The 23073-nt window shown below is 37.5% G+C and overlaps 2 protein-coding genes across 2 annotated transcripts; both read right to left on the bottom strand.

Moving 5' to 3' along the window:
* Positions 1-11800: 11800 nt before the first annotated feature.
* Positions 11801-12733, bottom strand: LOC101439814 (olfactory receptor 51G2-like). The gene has a single exon (XM_004471736.3). The coding sequence runs from the start codon at positions 12731-12733 to the stop codon at positions 11801-11803; it is 933 nt and encodes a 310-aa protein (XP_004471793.3).
* Positions 12734-17907: 5174 nt separating this feature from the next.
* Positions 17908-18867, bottom strand: LOC101440243 (olfactory receptor 51G2-like). Its single transcript, XM_004471737.1, has one exon. It carries the CDS (start codon positions 18865-18867, stop codon positions 17908-17910), a length of 960 nt encoding a protein of 319 aa, XP_004471794.1.
* Positions 18868-23073: the final 4206 nt, after the last annotated feature.

The following is a 23073-nucleotide window of genomic DNA, read 5'->3' as shown; positions in this document are numbered from 1 at the left end:
AAAAATACTTAACAAAATACTTGCTAATTGTATTCAACAACACATTAAACAAATTATACACCACGACTAAGTGGGATTCATCCCAGGTATGCAAGGATGGTTCAACATAAGAAAATCAATCAACGTAATACACCATATAAACAGATTGAAGGAAAAAAATCACATGATTGTATCTATTGATGCAGAAAAAGCATTTGACAAAATACAGCACCCTTTCTTGATAAAAACACTCCAAAAGATTGGAATACAAGGAAATTTTTTGAACATGATAAAGAGTATATATGAAAAACCTACAGCCAACATTGTTTACAATGGAGAAATCCTAAAATCCTTCCCTCTAAACTCAGGAACAAGACAAGGATGCCCACTGTCTCCACTCCTATTTAACATTGTCTTAGAAGTACTTGCTCGAGCACTGAAGCAAGAACCAGAAATAAAAGGCATTCAAATTGGAAAGGAAGAAGTCAAAATTTCCTTAATTGTAGATGACATGATCCTATACATAGAAAACCCTGAGAGATCTACAACAAAGCTTCTAGAACTCATAAATGAGTTTAGTAAAGTTGCAGGTTATAAGATCAATGCGCAAAAATCAGTAGCATTTCTGTATACCAATAATGAGCAAGATCAGGAGGAAATCAAGAAACAAATACCATTCACAATAGTAAATGAAAAAATCAAATACTTAGGAATAAATTTAACTAAAGAGGTAAAGAACTTATACACCGAGAACTGTACAAGATTGTTCAAGGAAATCAAAGAAGACCTAAATAAATGGAAGAATATTCCTTGTTCATGGATAGGAAGACTGAACATTATTAAGATGTCTATCCTACCAAAACTGATCTACACATTCAATGCAATCCCAATAAAAATCAACACAGCCTTCTTTAAGGAACTAGAAAAACTAACTATGAAATTTATTTGGAAAGGAAAGAGACCCCGAATAGCCAAAGACATACTGAAAAAGAAAAACGAAATTGGAGGAATCACACTACCTGACTTCAAAACATACTACAAAGCTACAGTGGTGAAAACAGCATGGTATTGGCATAAGGAGAGACACATAGACCAATGGAATCAAATTGAAAGCTCTGATATAGAACCTCACATATACAGCCACATAATATTTGATAAAGCCACCAAACCCTCTCAACTGGGAGAGAGTGGCCTATTCAACAAATGGTGTCTGGAGAACTGGATAGCCATATGTAGAAGAATGAAAGAGGATTACCATCTCACACCTTATACAAAGATCAACTCAAGATGGAGCAAGACCTAAATATAAGAGCCAAGACCATAAAAACCTTAGAAAGCAGTGTAGGGAAACATCTACAGGACCTTGTAATAGGAAATGGATTTATGAATATCTCACCAAAAGCACGAGCAGCAAAAGAACTAATAGATAAATGGGACTTCCTCAAAATTAAAGCCTTCTGCACCTCAAAGGAGTTTGTCAAGAAAGTAAAAAGGGAGCCCACACAGTGGGAGAAAATATTTGGCAACCATATATCTGATAAGAAACTTATAACTTGCATATATAAAGAACTCCTGTATCTTGAAAATAAAAAGATAAACAACCCATTTAAAAAATGGGAAAAAGACTTAAACAGACACTTCTCCAAAGAAGAAATACAAATGGCAAAAAAGCACATGAAAAAATGTTCCAAATCTCTAGCTATCAGGGAAATGCAAATCAAAACCACAATGAGATACCATCTTACACCCATACGATTGGCAGCTATGAAAAAAACAGAAGACTACAAATGCTGGAGAGGATGTGAAGAAAGGGGAACACTCATCCACTGCTGGTGGGAATGCAGAAGGATCCAACCATTCTGGAGGACAGTATGGCAGTTTCTCAAAAACCAGCCATAGATTTGCCATATGACCCAGCAATACCACTGCTGGGTATATACCCAGCAGAACTGAAAACAAGGACACAAACCAATATATGTACACCAATGTTCATAGCAGCATTGTTCACTATCGCCAAAATTTGGAAGCTACCCAAATGCCCATCAACAGGTGAGTGGATCAATAAAATGTGGTATATACACACAATGGAATACTACTCGGCTATAAGAACAAACACACTACAAACACATGTGATAACATGGATGAATCTTGAGAAGCTTATGTTGAGTGAAGCAACCCAGACATTGAAGGACAAATACTACATGACCTCAATGATATGAAATAACCAAGCTGCCCTAGATAGCAAGAGACTGAACGATAGGCTTACAGGAAATCGGAGGGTGGAGGAAGGATGTGAGCCAATGTCTGCAGGGGTGGAATTTAAGACGAGATGGTGGTAAGTATTAACATAAAGAGATAAAAGGGGGGCAAGGGGTTGCCTTTGGTTGGGGCTTTGCGGGTTTGAGGGTGGCTGGGGAGGGGCGGATGGGTAACATTGCCCAAAAGTGGGGGGAGGGAGGGGTAGCATACGAACACAGGAGAAGGTCAGGTGTTGGTGGAGAGTAAAATGCCGAGAAAATCATATCAAAATATAATAAAGAGGGTTACCTGTTTAGAATGTTCGGAGGGGAGGGGAGGGTCTGATGCAGGACGGGCTCCTGGGGAATGTCTAAATGCTCATTCTGCCAGAGTGGGTGACACCATGTGGTAGAAACCCAAGTAGTGAGAGTGGGGGTGGACCCACATCCTGGGGAGGACTAATGCCATCAAATAGAGGGAACTGTATCCCTCGAGAGAAAGGGTGGCTCCCAGGGCATTGGGGCAGTTGAGCAAGTTAGGCCCTGAACACTATTCCATCTATCTCTGAAAGTGGCTCCTCAGGAAACGGAAGTTGGCTGTCACTGTGGGCACCAAGGTGGAAAGGAAAATGGACGTTAAATGTGTGGAACCAAGGTAAATGGGGGGTAAGAGAGGAGTTTCGTGAGAGTACACAAGGATGGATATAAAACATGTAATATTACACCATAACATATAGGAGATGACAGACTGATAATGTAAACCATAATGTAAAACATAGGATAACTAAGAATGTAAAAAACTGTGTATCCTAAAGTATGCACCACAATGTAAGCACAGATGTCACCATGTTAGAAAGCTATTGTCTCAGACTCTGTACATCATGTTAAGTAAATATGATGTGAATAGGGTGTAAGAGTATCGATGTGGAAGGGAAAAGGTTTTGTGGTGGATGTATGGGAGTGCTGTATATTATATATATGCATTGCTGTGGTCTAGGACTCCTGTGAAGAGAAGCTCAATAATTAGGGGGAAAAAGAACAGAAAAGAAAAAGATAGGATGTAGAATTTTTTCCAAGTCAACACGTATTCTTTATCTAACCTTTAAACCCATCGCTATATGCCATTTCCTAGTAAGGGACCCTGACATTATATTGGGCTTCAAATTTCAGGGAGTTCTGGATCACAGAGTGGTTCAACAATGGCAATGGAGGGATACTGGTATGGGATACCATTGACAGGAGATATATGGCTGACAGGGAGCTATACAGAACATATGTCCAGGGTGCATGGTAATGTTTGGATATACTCATAAAGGCAACAATTAAAAACCACAGCAGGGAGGGTACTGGGTTCCTGGCCAGTGGTGCTCTATCGTGGTCCCTAGGGGAGCAGCGACAATCTCCCAGGTGCAGCGGTGGGGACCAGGGGGGAGTGGGGGTTCAACAGTGAGCCCCTGATGCTAATGACTATGCTTGTGAGCTGATGGGCCTGAAATAAGAACAAGGCCTAGAGCAGCATTGTGCCTGGGAATTTCCTCCTGTCACCCTTCATGTTACTCAAATGTGGCCAGTCTCGAAGCCAAACTTGGCATGTAAATGCAATGCCTTCCCCCCAGCATGGGACATGACACCTGGGGATGAGCCTCCCTGGCACCGAGGGACCACTATCAACTACCAACTGATGATGCAACTGGAAAATGACCTTATACGGAAGGTTCAATGCGGATCAGCAGAATATCCCTGTCTACATAAAATAACATGACTTTAAAATGCTGTTTGACCTAATGTAAGGGGGAAATGGAAAGGAGAAATGAGTTTATATGGCTACGAGTCTCTAAAAAAGAGTCTGGAGGCTGCCAGAAGGATTGCCCTTGTGCACAACTGAGCGGGGTCTGAGAGACAGATAGAGCAGATACAACCCCCAGGTATTGGTTCCTTTGAGGGCTAAAGAGACCCGTGGGAGTCATGGTCATGGCCGATGGGGTTAACTACCAGGTCAGATGGCCCCTCTTTGGAAATGGTGTTTATGTGTGATGAATCTGGACTCAGATGGGATCTCTCTTCATGGGACTTTCATGCTAATGTGCTGGAGGTGCAGTTGGTGTTGGGGTTTGGGATATATTTGGGGGATTTGAATCTCTGGACTGACAGTGTGATGGCCAGGTCCTGAGCCTCAGCAGACTCCAGCACCTACAGTTTGATTCATTGGACTCACCACACTCAGCTAAGATGGAGTTGAAGAGGGACAACCACCACACCATGGAGCCTAGTGATTACAACTGAAAGTGGGAGGATTGCATCCAGCATCCATGTGGAATCTGAGCCTCCTCTTGACATAGAGGTGCAATGGACACAACCAATCCAATGTCCACATAGAAAAGGTGGCATTGGATTGGGAAAAGTGGACATGGTGGCTGATGGGTATGGGGAAAGGCGGGAGGAGATCAGAAGTGGAGGCGTCTTTGGGACATGGAGCTGCCCTGGATTGTGCTTCAGGGGCAGTCACCGGACATTGTAAATCCTCACAGGGCCCACTGGATGGAACGGGGGAGAGTATGGGCCATGATGTGAACCATTGACCATGAGGTGCAGAGGTGCCCAGGGATGTGCTTACCAAGTGCAATGGATGTGTCATGATGATGGGAATGAATGTTGCTGGGGGGGGAGAGGTGGGGTGGGGTTGGTGGGGTTGAATGGGATCTCATATATATATATATTTTTTAATGTAATATTATTACAAAGTCAATAAAAAATGAATTGTTTATATTTTAAAACAAAGGGAAACAGATGTGGCTCAAGTAGTTGGGCACCTGCCTACCACATGGGAGGTCCCAGTTTTGATTATGGGGACCTTCTAAAGAAGATGAGCAAGACAACAATATGATGCAATGGAGTGGTGCAACAAGATGATGCAATGAAGACACACAATGAGGAAACACAATCAGAGACATAACAAGCAGGGAGCAGAGGTGGGTCAAACGATTGGGTGCCTCTCTCCCACATGCTAGGCATTGCCATCGGTTCCCAGTGCCTCCTAAAAGAAGACGAGCAGACACAGAGAACAAACAATGAACAGACAGAAAGAACAGGCAGTGAGGGCAAACAATGAGGGGGAGGACAAATAAATATAGAAAAAATAAATCTTAAAAAAATAGTGTATCACTTCTTAAAATTACTGTGGCAAATATTTTCAAAACATATTTATATTAATGTTGTTAGAATATTTTAGCCATAAATAATTTCTGGGATTTGAAAAATTATTTTATGTAAATTCTATCACTAATGATTGTTTCAGCTATGAATTGCAAAATGAAAATGAATTATCTTTAACAATCAGGAATTCCATTAACTGACATACTAGAAATATAGATGTAGGAAATTTTAGAGTTTGCTAACTCATTGCTGTAACCACTTAATTAAGGACCTTCTGTTATCCCTACCTCAATTTGTTGGCTATGGGCTCCTTCTCTGGTTTATTTAAAGTTTATTTATTAAACATGTACAGTGCACCACTACTTTTTTATACCCTGTATATAAGAAAACAAATTGAATAAACCACAAATGTGATGATAATGACAGTGAGTCCTAAAAAGCTGTTATATGGTAGTCAGAGCAGGAGAGCTTAATAATATCTTGGGATAGACAATAGGAACGGGAAAGCTCACTGCCCTCACAAAAGTTTAGTGGCTTAATGAGGATAGGGTCTAAGATGAAAACAATGATTGACCATGATACACACCCCACAGAAATTTTCACAATGGAGACATTGCTGAGGATGGCAGTGTATCTGAAAGGGCTGGAGATGGCTACATAGTGGCCACAAGCCATCAATAGTAGGATACATGACTCCATCATGGAGAAGATATAAATAAAGTACATCTGGGTAAGGCATGCATCAAAGTCTATTTCACAAACACAGAATCAGAAAAGCTTAAGCAGTATAGGTTAGGTGGTAGCCCAGGTTACTGACAGCCAGGATGGAAATAAAGAAATGTGTGGGTTCATTAAGTGGTTGGTCCACCCTAATCACCATATGGTACGATTGCCCAGGATGGTAGTCAAGTATAAGGCACAGAAGCTTAGTGTTTCTATGCTTTTAATTCTAGAAACACTGAATATAAACACATATCATGATTTTAGTTTTGGCTATTTGATATTTTTTAACAAATTGTTGCTTAATTTCTTGCATAATATAGATATAGTGTACTTTGTATTTAAAGTGCTCTCAGGTAAATTCTTTTGATTTCTTCCTGCATTTCTGTTGAGGTATACATAAAGTAAAAACCTAATATTAAAGTTAATTAGCACAGGAATCTAAAAGGAACACTAATGAAATTTATCAATGTGTAAAAAATATTAAAAATTGGTGAACTATGCTAATGTTTTCCAAACATACTTCTCTGATTGTACTTTTAAAACAATGTTTGAAGGAAATAGAAGATTTGTAAAAGTAGAACAAAGTTAAATAAAAATTGAATAATAGGTAAACTATAGCAATATTTTATTGCTTTTGCATTAAAATATTTATGAGTATAAATATATGTGCAAAAGTTTCTTTCACACTCTGAAGAAAAAGGCATTCTTTTCAAATTTGTTTTCTGATTTCATATTTAAAATGTATTTTTGCAGAAGATGGATGATCGATAATTGAGAGAAATATTTAAATGCAAAATGAGTTATAAGTGAGTAAATAAATTAAAAAAAATTCTAATACATAAGTTAAAAATAACATTTTATTCCTACACCTTCAAATATTTTATGTGTGTGTGTGTTGGTTACTTTTATAGGATGTGCAACAATTACCACACATTCAGTCACTTAAAACAACACACCCTTATTTTTGTCACAGTTTCCCTGGTTCAGGAGCTCAGGCAAATTCTTATTTCTGTTCTCTGCTCTGACTCTAGCAAGGCTATAGTTTATGTGTTGCCCAGGCTGCATTTCCATCTGCAGGCTCAGTTGGAGATTATTATTCTGAAATTTGTCAGGTTGTTGTCAAAATTCATATCCTGTGGCAGCACAACTGAGGATGTGGGTTTTTTGCTTGCTGTGACTAGAGGCCAATCTCATTTCATGGGGGACACGATAGCTCATAGAAGTCAGCTGCAGTTCTTAGCCACGTGGGCTTCTCAAAATGGCGCCTTATCATATCAAGGCTTGAAGGAGCACTTCTCCCTCTAATCTAAAATGGAGGAAATGACCACATCACCTGCGTTGTGTATTTGTTCCGTGCTCTAGGTTAGAAGCGAGTCACAGGTTTGACCACACTCAAGGAGAGGGCTTACACCAAGACGTGGACAGCAATGGGTACAGAAACACCAGGGATCACCTTAGCTACCATCTAGTCACACTGGTGTTAAGATTTTGCTCCTTTTACAGCATGAGCACAAGGAGCAAGTCATTACGTGGGCTTGTATTTAAATGTTGTATGTTATTAGAATATGATTGTATTGATTTTTAAAATCCAGTCTCTATGGAAATAGGCATACAAGGATGACTGTAATGAGAATGATTTTATCTCACTGAGGAAATTTTCTAAATTTATTGGGGGGTGCAAATTTAAATTAATGGATGAATTTTATAACCTAGAAAGAAATACAGTTACAATGTTATAATGAAATAATTTCCTCCCGAAATTGTTTATTTGGCATGCACTCTATGGTCATTGATTGAAATGTCTATCTTTTTAGTATTATAAAATACCTTGTGACACATATATTTGGTGACATCCACTTGGCAAAACCATAGTCTCATGCAAATCCAAGTGTCCATCTATTCCATGCCTGTACCTAGATACTTATGTATTATAGAAAAATCATATTACCTGGCAGATTCTCCAAACACATCATTCCCAGTGAACAGTTTCTATTATTTTGTTTCTTTTCTTTTATTAGAATATTGTTTATTCTGTTTATTTGTTTTTAAGATACTTACCTCTCTTCAAAATCAGGCCTCTTCTTCTTCCCTGAAATCTTGCCTGATTAATTTGCTACAGCATCACACACACACACATACACACAATATATAAAATAAATAGGAATATAAAAGAAAGCAACTAAGCCCTATAAAATCTATTACTTAATCATATTGAGTTTTTCTTCCTTCCTGTTGAAGAAAACTTGGCTCAATACATAATGCAACCTCAAAATTTAAAAATTGATCATTTGGTTTCAGAGCAATAAAAAAATGAATTATCTATTCAAAGACATTTGTGAGAAGCATATTTTAATACTTCCGTAGAGGAAACAGTAGACTACTGGGAAAAATGAACTCATTAATTATTCCTGAATGCAACTGTAGCATGTAGAATCTTGTGATACATAATAAAGGAAACATTACAGACAAACAGAAAAAAGTAGCAGTAGAAAAAGTGTCTAATATTTGAAAAACAAAAACTCCCTTCAGAATGTGAACTAATACAGTAAGTTAAATTTAATTTCCTATAGAAAGCCAAATTAAATATTTAATTTGAAAAATAAAAAATATAATATTGGAATATAATAGGAAAGAAAAAGTCACACCAAGTTCTACAGACGCAACAACTATAACCAAAATAAAGAATCCATTGACAAAAATAATATAGATAGCTCTTACAGATTAACATTAGCTAAATAAGCAATGCTGGAATCACCATGTGCCAACTGCTAAGTCTACTATAATGAAAATAAAAGAAGAAATGCCAAGTTCCAGCAGTAGGAAAAAAAATGTGATCGACAGTATTTTTAGGACGCTTAAAGAATTTCTTTCATCACTAAAAAGTGAATTGATTTAAAATAATAGAGTCCATATTTGACTCTTACTTAGAAGTAAATATATGTCCAGGAAATATACTTCCCCAATAGTTACTAACATATTATGTTTAACAAATTCTTTTGAAATCTGTGGTCTCAGCCAGTCTAAAAGAGTTCCTCTGAGGAAGTTGAACGTACTTTTAGTGTTATCATCTCTCATATCTCTTTGAGAGAAACTTGGTCCCCTTTCAGGAACTGGTGATATAAGTTCAGTCACTATCTTTTAAAGTAATTATTTAGTGACAAGGGCTATGAATAGCAGTGAGGATATTTTCATGAATGGATTTGTATGTGGTTTAGTGCATGTGAGTGTTTATATACCATGTAGTCAAAGAGAGTTTCCAAACTAATTAATTTCTGAGTAGTTAGAGAAGTGAGACAAGTTGATTACAAAGAAAAAGTAGTAAAATAAGATTCCTATTTTGATGCTCCTCAGTGGTTGGACATGTAAACTCATCAGATTGTTTTCATATGTAATGTTTACTTTCAATATCAATTATATAAGTGCCTCCATTTCCTCTTGGAGTTTGAAATCACAGGCCCTCTTATTTCAAAGAGCTCCAGGCAGTCACCTACTCCAGTTCACCCATCTGAATTTATCCTGAATCCTTCTATTGACATCCACGACCTTCAATGTTGGAAATTACTATCAATCAGAAACAATGAATCATGTAAAATGCATACTGTCTTTCCCATTGTAACACATTCCCATTAGAGTTCATATAACTGATAGCCTTTCAGATATTCCTTGTGTGCAAATTATGGGTTTCAGCCTCATCTTCGCAGCTAATCTTACAAGACGGCCCTTTTATAATAAATACCAATGTTGCCCCCACGCAAAATGCAACTGGTGTCCCCTGATGCCCGTTAAAAATGATGGCGTTTTTTTTTTTTTTTTTTGCTGTTGCTTATGGTCCTGAATTTTTGTCTACTTTGTGGTTTGTGCCTCCAATAATTTGTGACTATTGATTCATTCCTTTATTCTTTTAATACATATTTTGTGGTCATTTGTATGCTGAGCTCCCCGCTGGTATTAATACCTCAGTGAACAGAACATTAGGATGTCCCCTGTCCTATGGAGCAGATACTGTACAGCGGAGGGAAAAGATAAGGAAGTTTTCCCAAGGAAATATACCCACTGAGTTCCCAAAATGAACACTTTAAAAAAGATAAGAAAAATGAATGAGGGAATGAAAATAATAAAGGCGGGAAAAGAATAAATAATTTCCAAAGGGTGAGGCGGAAAGAATAGATTGTTTAGAGGTGAGAAGAATTTTAATAAACCCTTTCAACCTCCTGCTTTACTGTTCGACTCTTCAGAAATATTATACATTTCTTAAGCATAAACAGAAGCAAAATACCAATAATACTTCTAAGTATATGTTATGGAGATTTTGGTGTTATTTTTGGAGTGGGTTTAGGAAGCCTGGGTCAATCAGCAAAATATGGAAGTGAATTGTAGGTGAGACTTTCAACAACCTCTGAGCAACTGATGACTTAACCCATGAAGTACCTATTTTCTCATTCTTGGCTAGACATGCTACAAATGCAACCTGCCAAAAGAACTGCTATTATTTCTCCTTTATTATGCCATTTTAATTACTCCAGGAAGGCAAGAAACTATCTATAGTTGGTGATTTCCAAATAAAATATAACTTTCCTCTACTAAGTATTCTTAGTAAAACATCCACCATAAGAGCTACTAGGAGTAAACAACTTACTTTTATTTATTTTTTGTATATATAATTTCATAAATAAGTAGAATGCTGATCAGCAAATACAGCCCCAACAAAAAAGTACACATACCATGCAATTGTACCAGTAAAGTTCTGATTTCAACCTGTTTTATAAATTTGCTACCTAGTTTTCTAAGCTATATGTCTGTACTTCATCAGCAGATATCAGCAAAATTGGGAAAAATACATAGCAAATAGTAAAATGAAAAATGTATTTGTAAAGTAATATCTAAAGTCTACCACACTCTCACACGTGAAAGCAGAAAATTAAATAGAATCTCAAGGAGGAATAACAAGAAAAATATAGTAGAAACCTTTGTAGAAATTATTCAACAGGAATTAAATTGTGGAATACATGGATTTAAATTAAAAGGTGTTATGATGTGGAGAGGGTGGTCACAGTGGCTGCTGATGGTCAGGAGAGGGAAAAAGAGATATGATGTGGGGGCATTTTCAGGATTTGGAGTTGTCTTAGGTGGTGCTGCAGGGACAGATGCTGGATGTTGTGTGTCCTGTCGTGGCCCACTGGGTGGACTGGGGGAAGAGTGTGGACTGCAATGTGGACCACTGTCCATGTACTGCAGCAGTTCTCCAGAATATATTTGCCAGGTGCAGTGGATGTGCCACAATGATGGAAGAGGTTGTTGATGTGGGAGAGGTGGCATGGGTGGGGTGGGAGGTATAAGGGGGCCTCATATTTTTTTAATGTAACATTTAAAAGAAGATAAGAAGAAAAAGAACTTTAAAGAAAGGTGTTATATAATGTATGCCCTGTTTCTTGGACGACAAATCTTTCAATAAATTCACTAATATCCATGTGTATTGAGATATTATTTATTTTGACAACTATTATCTATTTTAGGGGAAATGAAGGGTCATAACTTACTGTTTCTATTTTCCAAACCTTTCAGAATCGTGAGGGATATAAACACATGCACGAGGACTGTGAACGTAGAAGTATTCCTCACTGATATTTTTCTTTTATTTGGCCCAAGCTAGAAGTTAACCTCATGGGGATTAACCCAGAATTTGGAAAATGACTCTAATGTCATCTCTGTTACAATTTGAATAGATTACCCAATATACGGTTGCGTATCTCCCGGGTCTTAATGCAGTACACAATGGGGTTGAGAACAGGAGGGCCTAACAGGTACACGTAGCCCATGATAATGTGCACCACAGGTGGAGCATGCTTCCCAAAGCGATGAATAATGGACACTCCCAGCATCGGGACATAGACGAGCAGCACAGCACAGATGTGAGAGACGCAAGTGTTGAGGGCCTTGAATTGTTCTTCCTGTGAAGCAATGTGCAGCACAGTGGTCAGGATCTTCAAATAAGAGAGGAGGATGAGCACAGAGTCCATGCCAAAGGTGATGAGAATGATGATGAGGCCATAAATGCTATTAATGCGGTGGTCAGAACAGGAAAGCTTGATGATATCTGGGTGCAGGCAGTATGAGTGGGAGAGCACGTTGGCTTTACAAAACTTCAGTCTCTTAATGAGAAAGGATATTGGGAAGACAACTGCCACAGCCCTTAGCAAAATCCCCACACCTATCTTGGTAATGGTGGCATTAGTCAAAATCATGGTGTATCTGAGTGGGTTGGAGATTGCCACATAGCGATCAAAAGCCATGGTGAGCAGGATGCCTGATTCCATTAGAGAGAAAACATGGATGAAGAACATCTGGATGAGGCAGGCATCAAAGTTTATTTCACGGACATTGAACCAGAAAAGCTTGAGCAGAGTGGGCAGTGTGGCAACACAGAGTCCGAGGTCACTTGCAGCCAACATGGAGAGAAAAAGGTACATGGGAGCATGAAGTGACTCTTCCACCTGGATAACTACTAAAATGGCACTATTCCCTATAAGGGCAATGAGGTACAGGACACAAAACAAAATGGATATCACTGGATGGAAGGCCTCCAGGCCAGGGAACCCAGTCAGTAGGAAGGGTCTGTAGGCACTGCCGTTGTAAAGGACCATCATGTCTAATTTGGAGTACAGAAGCAATAGTCATGTATTCCTGGAGTAAGAGAATATGGATTGGCACATCATCACCATTACTCTTTAAAACAAATAGTGTATTCATAAGCATATGGTGGGTACTAAATAAATTCCTTCCATTACCTTTTCAAAGCTAGAGTATATATATTTCAAAAGGGAAATCTAGCTGGGAAATAATTTTCAATCTGAGATCCTAAGGATGGGAAGAAATGTCCACCCAAGGGTGGATAAAGAGTATACGAGAAAGGGAGAAAAGCGCTTGGCAAATGCATGACACACAGAAAAAGAAGATACATTTTAGAATTTATAACAATTTGTAGAACAGATTTCAGTTGTGTGTAAAGTCTTGGCTTGAGTGGTAATAAGAAGGAAAGCTGGAGAGGTAACCATTTTTCAAAGAAGTTTTAAGTCTTTTCCAAATAATAAAAGAAATGGAAGGATATTAGTTTTTCAGAATGTGTGTGAGTGTGTGTGGTTAGGGATGGTCCATGATATGGTTACATTCATATTTTTAACATATAATTCTAGTTATATTGGCTGCAAGGGAGCATTTTATTAATCTCAAAATGACCCCTTCCCTTTCTCAAGAATGCTGTAATATATAATAATAGCATTAATGAACAGAATAACACTCTGCCCCTGGAATTTTAGCACTTTACAAGAAACCTTAGTGTAAGAATTTCTGGTTTACCCTGATTTTTCAGGTGAGGTATTGGACTTTAGAGAAGTAAAGTGTCTCTCCAGAATAGGGTATCAAACCACAGGACAGAGACTAACTCAGTGCAGAAATGGAAAGTTGTAGTAATGAGTTTTACCACATATTGTGTTGATTTCCTTAATTAGCCATATCACTACATAAAAATGAAAAGCACAAGATCAACTTGGGGTCAATAATTTTTTCTCTGTGGACATTTTACTTAACATCTTCTGGCCTAGATTTATTTTTATGAATTACTGATAAAAATAATAACTAATAATATTACTGCATAGTAGGCTTGGAAGATTACATTAGGAAATTCACATAAAGCATTTCAAACCCAGCCTTTACGTAGTATTGTCTTTTAAATACTGGTTATTATAGTGTTTCTCAGCTGACAACCCCACGTTTTCTTAGCTGTATTTAAACACCAAATAGATTGCTTGAATCTCTGGTTGCTGGCTGCAGAAACAATTAGGAGGCATTTGAAGTTTACAAATTGCCTAAATAAAATCCCAAGAATTCTTTCTAAAATAATACACATGAATACTGAGGATCTATTGCTTGCATTTAACATCTCCATTCCTCATTTGGGAAATATAGTTATTCAGAGAGAAATTTACATCTTAGAAAGGGTTAATGAGCCAGAGTCTCAAGAGGAAACATCCTTCTACAGGCCTTTGTCTAACTACTTATATAATAAACTTTGGAGAAGAAATAAGTCTAGAGATAATAATTATATTTTGAAATGATCCCTGTCTTGGCATTGCAGTCAGTAAAAAAAGAATTACCTGTTTTCCCTCCACAGATCAGTACTTCTGGACCATAGGCATAAAGAATAGTTTCTAAAGTTATGTCTGGGAGAAGGCAGTTTATATGTCTGTGTGTGTGTGTGTGTTTGTATGTGTTTACCAGTCTGTATTTGAATCCCTCTGAGCTTTTTCCATGAGAATCCTGCTTGTTGAGACAAAATTATTATGAGTATATCCCCAGAGTCTATCACTGGGTAAATTATGTTTTGTTTTCCTCTTTGTGTGACTCTTCTTATATTCATATTAAAACTCATGTCTGTATTTTCTTCTGCTTATCTATAAGGGATAAAAAAAGGATCTTATACCAAACTAAGATCTTAATCTAAATCTCTTAAGGAAATTATTATGTGATTAAGTCCCAGTGATATGGATATTATCTTATTAAACACATAGGCTTGCCCTCATTACATTAGTTCATTAACTACAGCATCTGAGTAACTCTTTTTGCTTCATTTCCTCAGCTCATTGGCCTGTTTATTTTTATCACCTCTATGTTTTGTGGTAGAGAGAAAAAGAAAAAAAAACTGCTTGAAGAAATAAAGTTTTGTCTAAACTTTTGTGATATGTAGAATAAAGCAGGGTAAGGTCAATAAACTGATTATGCTTATGCCAGTTTAAGGAAATATGCCTCCAAAATTTAATTACTATGGAAATTACTGAAGAAACTAGGGGTGTGAATTTTTATAGTTAATAATAATGGCAGTATTTATAATGTAGATCTTGAGAGATGACCCTTGAGAAAATCTGGTAATAACATTTCAAAGCTTTAGTTAGACTGATAACCTTGTTTCCAAGGGTACAGGATATGTGACTAGAAAAGAGTGAGTTTACTGAGCTGAGAGCATTCTTCCTAGATTCACAACTTAAGGGACTGACAAGGACCCCACCAGGTGGTGAAAACACAACTATGATAATGGCTCAAACCAGGAAACATGATGGCTCATGCCAAATAAGATTGAAATGCCAGATCTGCTAGGGTTTTATGTACAGGGTTGATGCAGATGTAGGCTGCATGGTAATAACAGGACATTTTAAAAAGTGCCATTACTAGTGTAAACTCATCAGGATTCAGGCAGACATAATTATATAATGAAGGGCAAGCACTATGGGGGAAGCCAGGATTGTTGAGCAGATTGTTAGTACAATATCCCAAGGAGTCAAATGATGGGCAGTCAACAATAGTGCTACTCAGTGTGTATCCTCTAATGAAATCAAAGTGGATGATCAGGAAGGTTGAGGACAACTGTTCCCCAAAAAACATAACATCTTGTCTGTTTTATGGATTTCAATCAGGTTTCTGTCCTGGCATTTACTGTGCAAAAGAGGGGTTGATTTCCCAGGAGCAAGGGAATTATAATACCTTAGCAAGTACACACAGTAAAGAGTCTCCCATTCCTTCTGAAGAGGGACTTATGGCCATTTACTTAGGTTATTGTGTACTGGGGACATAGAAATACCAAATATTTTGAGACCTGTGGGATGCAGGTTCTCGGTATTAAAATCTGAAGACAAAAATCATCATAATGTCTCCTACTTCATTAGTGTGGGAACTACAACTATAAAAGTCCTAAAGGGAACTTAGGGATGCATCTTCAGGAACTTATGTTAGACAACAGTTTCTTAGACATTGTATGAAAAGAGGAAGCAACAAAAGAAAAAAAGAGATAAAGAGTACTTCATCAAAATTAAAAGCTTTTGTGCATCAAAGGACTTGAGTATGACAGTAGAAAGACAACCAACATAATGGGAGAAAATATTTGGAAACCACATATCTGATAAAGTTTAATAACCAAAATATATAAAGTAGTCCTACAATTTAACCAGAAAGAAACAAGCAGCCCAATTGGAAAATGGGCAAAACTCTTGAATCAATATTTCTCCAAAGAAGATATACGAATAGCCAAAAAGCACATAAAATGATAGTCAACGTCATTAGTCATTAGGGAAATTGTATAAAAACATAATGATAATATTATTTCACACCCCCTAGAATGGCTACTACTAAAAAATGGAAAAAAAAAATGTTGGAGGAGATGTAGAGAAATAGACCCACACGTTCCTTTTTGGTGGGAATGTAAAATGTAGCAGCCGCTATGGAGAACAGTTTGGCAGTTATTCAGGAAGTAAAGACTTGCCATATGCCTCTGCAATCCTCCTTCTAAGTATATACCAAAAGTATTTAAAGCAAGGACTCAAATAGATATTAGTACACCATTGTTCTTAGGAGGATTATTCACAATTGCCAAAAGATTGAATCAGCCCCAGTGTCCAGCAACAGATGATGGATAAACAAAAGTGGTGTATACATGCAATGTCATACTGTCCTACCATAAAAATGAATGAAGTTCTGATATATGAAACAACGTGGATGAATCTTGAAAACATCATGTTATCTGAAATAAGCCATACAAAAAAGAACAAATATTGTATGATCTCACTGATATAATTAGTATAAGCAAATTCATAGAGTCAAAAACTAGAATGCAAGTTGCCAGGGGGAAGGATGAGGGTAGGGACTAGGGAGTTAGTGATTAATTGATAGAGTTTTGTTTGAAGTGATGGAAGAGTTTTGGTATGGATGGTGATGATGGTAACACAACATTGTGAATGTAATTCATATTAGTGAATTATATATTTGAGTTTGGTTAAAAGGAACACTTTTAAGTTGTATATATGTTGCTAGAATAAAAATTAAAAAATTAAAAAACCCACAGGAGTATATTACACAAATATGAACCCTAATGTAAATTATGGACTATAGTTAAGAGTATAATTATAATCATAAAGTTCTATCACTTTTAATAATAGTACTATGCTAATACAAATTATTAATAATAGCAAAAACTGCAAGTGGGATGTTGGTATATGGGAATTTTCTGCATGATTCTTCTGTTAAACTACACCTATCGAATTAAAAAAAAAAGTTTATATAATCTAACCCATTAATCATTAATCTATTCATTGTTTCATACAGCAAATATAGAACTAAACCCTAATATATGAAAAGCAGTCCATCTGTGAGAGGGGATGCCATATTGAACAAAAGAGAAAGAATCCCTGTCTTCTTAGGAAGTATGTTTTAGTGGGGATATTCTAAAATACTTCTATTATCAATGAATCTCAACCATGCCCATTATCCCCATTTGCCAAAAATTCTTTCTCCTCGGGTCTAAGGCAAAGAACTATGTTTATATGTATCCATTTGTAAAGATCCTAAGTAATGTGTTTAAACTCTCATTTCCATTTAGTATAGCAGTTTATTTTATGGAGTTTTTAATAATATGAGACTCTCCTCCATATATCTCTATATCTACATCTGCATCTATATAACATACGTTATCTATTTCCAAGGTTTATAATAATATGAACCTCTCCTCCATATATCTATCTTTCTATATCTATATCTGTATCTATATATATACACACATCTGCATCTATGTAACATATGTTATATTTCTATATCCAAGGTCTATAATAATTTATTGAACATGTTAGGTGCTCAATTAAACTTTGTTTAATGAAAGATAGGTAAATAAGAAGGGGGATTGTTTTTTCCCATGATGAGTGAGATGACTTCATTGGGAAGAGGATGGTGTCTCCTTACTTCTATCATCGCTGTATACTTTCCTCTTTCCATCAAAGATTTAATGTCGCTGGCTGACTCTGATGCCACCACCACGCAATTGAAAGAGGCGCAGCATCCTTAGTCGGATCTGCTTGGTCTTGATGGTATAAACAACTGGATTGAGCACCGGAGGTGTGAGGAAGTGAAGATAGGAGAGCAGCACACGACTGCACGGGGAAGCCTGTTTCCCAAATCTGTGAATCATGGACAGGCCAATCATAGGTGTGTAGAAGAGCAGCACAGCACAGATGTGGGAGACACAGGTGTTGAGGGCTTTGAGGCGCTCGGCCTTGGAGGCAATGGACAGCACTGTCCATAGAATCAGTCCATAGGAGAGGACAATGAGCACTGAGTCCACACCCAGAGTGGAGAGCACTACAAAGAGACCGTAGGCACTGTTGATGTGGGTGTCGGCACAGGCCAGCTTCATGACGTCTGGGTGCAGGCAGTAAGAATGGGAAAGCTGGTGATGCTGGCAGTAAGGCAGCTTCTTTAGCATGATGGGGGCTGGGATGTGGAGACTGACACTGCGCACCACGATGGCCAAGCCCAAGTTGGCAATCCGGGGGCTCGTGAGGATGGTGCCATAGTGTAGCGGGTTGCTGATGGCCATGAAACGGTCAAAGGCCATTGTCAGCAGCACAGAGGACTCCATGATGGAGAAGGTGTGGATGAAGAAGAGCTGGGCCAAGCACACATCCACCACCACCTCCCTGAGCCCCAGCATGTAGATGGTGAGCATGGTGGGCAGCGTGGAGGCAGACAGGCCCAGGTCGGTCACTGCTAGCATTGAAAGAAAGTAATACATGGGCTGGTGCAGGGAGGGCTCCGACCTCACCACCCACAGGATCAGACTGTTCCCTGTGAAAGATGCCACATACATTGCACACAGAGGAAGGGAGAGCCAGCTGTGCACAGCCTCGAGGCCAGGGAGGCCTGTTAGGAGGAAGTAAGTGTCAGTATGGTTGGAAGATGGCATGGTGATCTGGAGGAACAGAACTCCGAACATAAGTGCAATCACAGGCCCTAGAATCAAAGGAATTCATGGGTCAGAATGTGTAGTATAAACTGAATGCTTACACAATTCCCCAAAATAGTTCTCTGGTAACTCATGAACTTATAATTTCCCTAAGTATCTCCCATTGTCCATAGATAAGAAGCTCTTAAAAAAGCTGTGTTTGAACTATTAGAAAAAATCCTGTCTACATGGTAAGCCTAGCTCAGGAGACACACAATAAATTATACTTTAAATCACAGAAGAGTTTTAAACATGGCTCTGAAAACAAACAGAAGACAGATTTGGTCCCAACTCATCATTATACATATTGGGAAAAGAATTCTAAGTTTCAAGACAGTGTCAAACCTCAGCTCAGAATCCAAATGGCCTCAATTACCAAGTCAAGTTCTCCTTTCATCACTTCGCACTGTCTTTCAATAGTTATTCTACCATGTGGTAAATCTGAGAAGCTTGCAGGCATTGTCTGTCATAACTAAAAAAAAAAAAAAACCCTTGGCATATCAGCAACCTGTGTGAGCACACAAATACCACCTGCAAACACACACACATAAACTGGAAATGCCAACTTATGACAAATAGCTTAAACATATATCTAAATATGAGTAATTCTCTGAATGGATCTGTGCATGTGATACACTACTTAAATAGAATGATTCTTAACTCATATAATGTCAGATTGGTTGACTTAAAGCTAGTCTTTAACTATTTAGCATTAAACTAAAGAGAATCCAGAAATCAGAAAAGGCAATTACTTGTCAATAAATTACAATTTTGATTCACATAGAAACTGTATATTTCAGAGATATTCCACTCTCTGGGATTCGATCTGTCCTCTCTGCATTTGCTTCCTGGACAATTGGATGCAATCTCCTGCCAACTCAGTCACCTTCCTATATTTAATCCAGTATGGGTTTCCTCTTCTGATAACACCACATAAGAGAATTCAGTTCAAAAGCTTTTCCTCTTTCCTCCTAATCATAAAAACAGGTGATCTCTGAAATTTTCCAGGAATACAAAACCATAAAGTATAACCAGCTAGGACAACTTAATCTTGAACAGTCTTAATTAAGCATATATTTACTAGATTTATGTGCTTTCTTTTTTTCTCAAATGACATTGATTTTTCTTTATTTTATTACCAGGCTTCTCATCTATTCTAGGACACACAGTCCAGTATTCCTCTGACATCGAAAAGTAGGGCTACATAATTAATCCTGCCACTTATTCTTCTGCAGATAGCAATGCCCAAGCATAATGCATTGCATTTATATTTCACTTAAAGCACTTTACAAATAGAGCATTTTATAATATTTCAACCCTCAGAAGTAGAAAGGTGAGTTTTCATGCCTGGTGTCTAGATTAAAAAATCACCTCTAAGATCTCAAGTGCATAACTTCCTTAAATCTAGGAGGGTCATGAAGGAGCACCTAATTCTAGGTGGCTCAGTGCTTTGACATCTGAGTACTGTGGCTTGTAGCTGAGGACAATAGCCAGCTCTTGTTGACAAGAATCAGGATACTCACAGACCTCACTTTTAATGAAAAGTAAACCAAAGTGGGATAGATGTGGCTCAAGTGGTTGAGTACCTGCTTTCCACTTGGGAGGTCAGGGGTTCAGTTCCCAGTGCCTCCTGTAAAAACAAAAACAAACAACAGGCAAAACAAATGAAAAAAAAAATAACATAGGGAACCTGATGTGGCTCAGTGCTTGAGCTCTGACTTCCCACATATGAGGTCATGGGTTCAATTCCCCATAACTTAAAAAAAAAAAAAAAAGTAAGCCAAAGACTCCCATTCATCTTAATTTTTCATTTCCTACATGTTAGCCCCTTCTGGGTTTTCATCTATCAGCCTACCTTATTATATCCATATAATAATTAAAGTGTCCAAGGCACTGTTCAATATGTAGGAATAGACTTATGAAAATAGTAATAAGGTACCAGTAATGAAGGAAACATCAGAAACAAGATTATTTTAAATATGTGAGAAAAATAAAACAATGTGGCAAGAGAAGGTGATGCTGCATTAGACTGAGAGTTTAGGGGACAGTTTTCTGAGGAGATACCATTTGGGATAAAGATAACAGCACGTAGGAACAAGACAAATAAAGGTGAATATAATTATGAGGAGCTTCATAGAGAAGTGTCAGGAAAAATCTCAAATTATTAGAGTTTGGGTTAATGAGGTGACAGGAATCTGCTAGAGCTGAATTTATGATAGAAGTATGAAAGGTAAGAAAACAGAGAACTAGAATCAACAAAATCACCTAAGGAACTGCATTTCACCTATATAAAAAAAAAATCTCAAACAAAACAAAATGTTAAAAGCATACAGAGAATTCTCTGTTGTGCTGAATATGTATACCTAGTGACTCTGAATGGCAAGAAGAGACCTTGCTCCTCAGGGCCAACCTCTGATATGCCGCAGGCATGGCCAGGCACAAAAAGAGTTTCTTTGAATGGGATGCTCAAGAGTATTTAATCACTGGTGGTTAAAGAACAGAAAATATATGGCAATTGTAATAAAAAAGGATAGTATGTGACGGTTAATAAATTGTTGGGAAAAGTACTAAATTATAAATATATATATGTTGGCTAATCTCTGTTGCTTCAAGAAGTTGGGCAAGTTGTTTAACCCCCACATTTAACTTTATGAATTTCTAGTCAGTTACTGACAGAGGGAACAAATGAGAAATAAGGTGAACACATAGTTAGGGACATTGGTGAGAATTATGTATTCAGATTAACTGTTTGAATATTCTTTATTAGTTCCCCATCCACATTCATCCTGCAGTGTTTTTAAAACCTGGAGAAAATCTTTAATATTTCTTTAAAAACTGAAAAGTCGCTTGCCTCACCCATAGATCTCAGATGCAAAGAAACAAGCACAGCAATTGTACTTAGGGTAAGCAGAGCTAGGATTTCTAATTTTACTGCATTTACTCAGGCTTCAAGAAAATAATATTATGGAAAAAGGCATTGAGATGTTCATATACGTGGACCATGTCCCAATTATTTTTTTTTATATTACACTCATCTGATTGCATAGAAGAAAAATAATTTGATGAGCTTGTAATTGTGTAATATATTTTCCTTGTTTTAATATTTAAGAAATACTTGACGAATGAAGGGTTTGATGATAATAAGCACAAGAGTGTGGTCTTTAGTGCTGACTATCACCCAAACTCTGGTGGGGAAGAACCTTGAACACATGCCTTACTAACTCAGTACTTCTATAATTGACATATAGAAAAAAAAAAAGGCACTTTCATATATATTTTTCACTCTTAATTTATTCATATAGTGTCTAGAGTCTGTTAAGTACAATGAAACATCACATAGGGGAGGGTTACAGAAGAATGATTTCACAAAGAACTATTAGCTTCTCGCAAATAGCAACTGTTCCTTTGACTGGTAAACAGATTTTTCAATCATCTGTAGACCTGTGGCTTCATGGAGAAAAATGAGAAGTCATTCCGGATTTTCCAATATCAATGTTGATTTTCTTCTGCAGGCACATTACGATTCAGGTCAACAGCTTTAAGAGCCCACAGTCAGCTGTGGTAGTAATAAAACAATGGGTTTCATGTTCACAGAAGATTCTGTTTTCACATTATGTACATACACTCATATATGCTGTAAGACTTCAGTTCTTCTCATCTTCTAAACAAGGGGGAAGGAGGCAATTGCACTAATTCTTATAGCATGCCGATCACATAAATTTATTTGACAATAAAATAAGACAGTGGATGGAAGAGTTCTTAGTATTCTAAAAAGTGCACAGGAAGTAAATAAGGATTGCCAATGCTTGTTCCTTAATTATTTCTAAATGTACTTACCATGCTCAAAATGCAAAGAACTCTTTCAGGGATTATTCTTCAAGATTTACAGAGAATTTTATTTAATCTTCACTGCCCTGAGTTTATTGATTCAGTTAATATCTTTTTCACCTACCTTTTTGCAAGAAGAAAGAACATGTCTTTTCAGACTACCTTCATAAACCAACAACCCCTGTTCCATTCTGTCACTCAAAATTTTCCTCACTTTGTTGGCAAAGAATCAGTCTACTTATATCAGGCTGTATTTAAGACATGGAAGACTTTCAATGGTGCGTTACCTGTCCGTCTCCAAATTTCACATTTAACTGTTTTCCTCTGCTACGACAGCAC

Source organism: Dasypus novemcinctus, chromosome 10 (assembly GCF_030445035.2).
Source record: "Dasypus novemcinctus isolate mDasNov1 chromosome 10, mDasNov1.1.hap2, whole genome shotgun sequence".
Classification (NCBI taxonomy): Eukaryota; Metazoa; Chordata; class Mammalia; order Cingulata; family Dasypodidae; genus Dasypus; species Dasypus novemcinctus.
This window is presented reverse-complemented; position numbering and strand designations above follow the sequence as displayed.

What these genes read in the sequence shown, in the direction of transcription:
- LOC101439814 (XM_004471736.3), bottom strand. Translation starts at nt 12,733, where the DNA reads ATGGTCCTTTACAACGGCAGTGCCTACAGACCCTTCCTACTGACTGGG.
- LOC101440243 (XM_004471737.1), bottom strand. Translation starts at nt 18,867, where the DNA reads ATGCCATCTTCCAACCATACTGACACTTACTTCCTCCTAACAGGCCTC.